General features: G+C 44.9%; 1 protein-coding gene across 1 annotated transcript in view; it reads left to right on the top strand.

The window, feature by feature from the left end:
• INTS7 (integrator complex subunit 7) overlaps positions 1-2,532 on the top strand; it is a 50,077-nt gene that overhangs the window by 28,291 nt on the left and 19,254 nt on the right. Inside the window, exon 14 of the mRNA XM_019549444.1 lies at positions 1,403-1,597. Within this exon, the coding sequence (XP_019404989.1) occupies positions 1,403-1,597 (195 nt within the window). The remainder of the gene's footprint in view (positions 1-1,402; positions 1,598-2,532) is intronic.

Below are 2,532 nucleotides of genomic sequence, written 5' to 3'. Positions count from 1 at the left end.
CCACTACCACCCTCTGGGTGCGGCCCTCCAACCAGTTGGCGACCCATTTGACCGTGTGGGCATCGACACCACAGTCTCCCAGCTTTTTGATGAGGACAGGGTGAGTTTCTCCTGAGAGAGTGAATGTCTGTACTTGTTGTGAGTCCTTCAGCATCCTCATCCCTTTTTTCTCTGCCTTCCCGGAAAGGATGTATTGCTTGGTGTACCCTGCTGTTTCTGCAGGGGATGCAACAGACCCCCTTCATAATTCCCACATTGTGCTGCAGGGAAACGGGCTGATCATGGGCTGTCTGGGTCAGCCAATCGGGGCTGCCCTATGTGCTGCTGCCATCTGTTGCCAGGCAGCCTTAAGGGAACCTGCAGAGCATGCTGAGATGTCTTCATAGGGTCCCCTGGCTGCATAGTTTTAGCTCTGCAAGCTCTCCATTGTTCAGGACCTCAGCACTTGAATGTCTGTACATGTAGCTCTGGGTAAATTTCTTTGCCAGAACAAACCTGGGAGAATTCTCCCAGATTATTTGAATGTGTGTATGCAGCCAGTTTAATAAAACAGATGTCCAGCAATGTAACACTGAGTCTTCCCCTTTTCAGTCAGGGTCCTTGCAGGGCTCAGCAGTCCATTGTGTCTTCTACCCCAACCCTCGCTAGGAATCTTAGTTAGGATTCCTCAATAGTTGCAGTTCCCAGTCTGCACTGTTCAGTGCATGGTACTTCCTTTTGAAGGAAGGCTCTTCCTCAAGGTTCTGTGACTTTGTCTTGAGGATTTCTGTTCCTTCCTCTTCCTGCAGGTAGCTCCAGCCAGGCTTTCCCTCTGGCTGATATGAAAAGTCCCTTTCCCAATCGTCTTGGACTGAAGTCTTCCGAATCGTTTTCCTAACTGAGCATGCCTCTTCTGGGAAGCACTCCAGGCTGCTAGAGGCTACTAGAAGTTGATAACCTCCAGGCTTCTAGAAGTTGATAACTGGTCACCTGACTGAAGCCCAGCCCCTGGGAGGTGGCTAATTAGGCACATACAGGGCTTAAATATAAAGGGCTCACATACTCTGTGACAGAGCTCTTGGGTTCTTCAGCTAAACTGAGAGGGGATAAAAGACTATGAGTTGTAATTTTAGCCTAGTGACAGCTCCTTGCAAAAATCAAAGGATTCACTTAGCTTGATTTAAGATCTCATGAAGTCTGAATTGAAAAAGTTGATGTTCTTATGTCCATCAACATAATGAAGTTCTTTTGCTGTTGTACCTTTATACAAATGAATTGATCTGTTTTGATATTATCCTAAATTTTAAGAAATAATATTGGAATCATAACAGACTTTCTTCCTTTACCTTACGAAACAGTTCTGTGATGTTGTATTGCATTTGCTTTAGAGTTGGACTCTTAATTTCTTGGCTTTATTTTTCAGGCTGCCAGCACACCACTTAACCCCCTGAGTTTTCAGTGTGGGTTTGTCAAACTCAGGATTGACCTTCTACAGGCCTTCTCTCAACTTATCTGCACCTGCAACAGTCTAAAAACTAGTCCACCACCAGCCATTGCTACAACAATAGCCATGACATCAGGAAATGACCTCCAGCGGTGTGGGCGCATTTCTAACCAGGCATGTGTTCATTATTTCCCTCTCTTGTGCAGTTAGTTTTTGAACTTTAGTTCCCCTGTTCAGATGAGGAATTTAGCTCTTTGACAGAAGAAATGAAAGGGAGAATATTGTGCCTGTCACAGCATACTGGGTCTTGTGGGGGGGTTTTTTTCCATAACCCAGATACCTGTACAAGACTTAATCAGAGTTTCTTCTGTACACACCAATACCTCAGGAGTTTCTTTACAACCCATTTAGTGTGCTCAGATTTTATAGTGTTATGCCTTGTGTGCAATGTCTTGAGATTTGGATCATTACAGCCATAGCAGAAGAGGGATGTCTACAGAGAAATTGGTGATTTGACTTAAATCTCAGAACACTGATAGCCTTCTTGGTACTGTATAAAATCACATAAAAAGGTATTGTCCTGAGGAGTTTACAACCCACAAGAGAAGCTGTAGATTGTAAAAGAGAGATGAAAATCTTATTAGCTGGTGAATTATCACAGAGGTTTAATTGTACTATTTTTATAAGACATGTTAATTTGTGACAAAAATTACTAGGTTATGTTTATTATTTTGTTGTAGAAAAATTATTCAGTGAGTGTTTTGTTTTGTAGTTCAGTGTGGGTACATACAGACACTTTGGGAGCTTAGGGGGAGGTTAAATGAAGTTTAAAAAAAGCTACCGCAACCAAGGCAAGTTGGGATGGGGGGGCTAGCAGGAGGGTGCTTGGGGGGCAGGGGGGCAGCCAGACTCCAGAGTGGGTTTGGGGGGGCAGGTGGGGTCTGCAGGGTATGGGGAGACTGGGGCTAGTGGCTGCCTGGCTGCGTTCCTCTAAGTTGCTTATTGGATCGGTATTGGCTGATACAGACTTCATAGACATTAGAGCTGGAAGAGACCTCAGAAGATCATCAGGTCCAGCCCCCCACCCAAAGGGCAGGAAGTCAGCTGGG

The sequence above is a fragment of the Crocodylus porosus genome, unplaced genomic scaffold, assembly GCF_001723895.1.
Source record: "Crocodylus porosus isolate Cpor-Errol unplaced genomic scaffold, CroPor_comp1, whole genome shotgun sequence".
NCBI classification, from domain to species: Eukaryota; Metazoa; Chordata; order Crocodylia; family Crocodylidae; genus Crocodylus; species Crocodylus porosus.
Note: the sequence above shows the minus strand (reverse complement) of the source record. Positions and strands in the feature narration are given on the sequence as shown.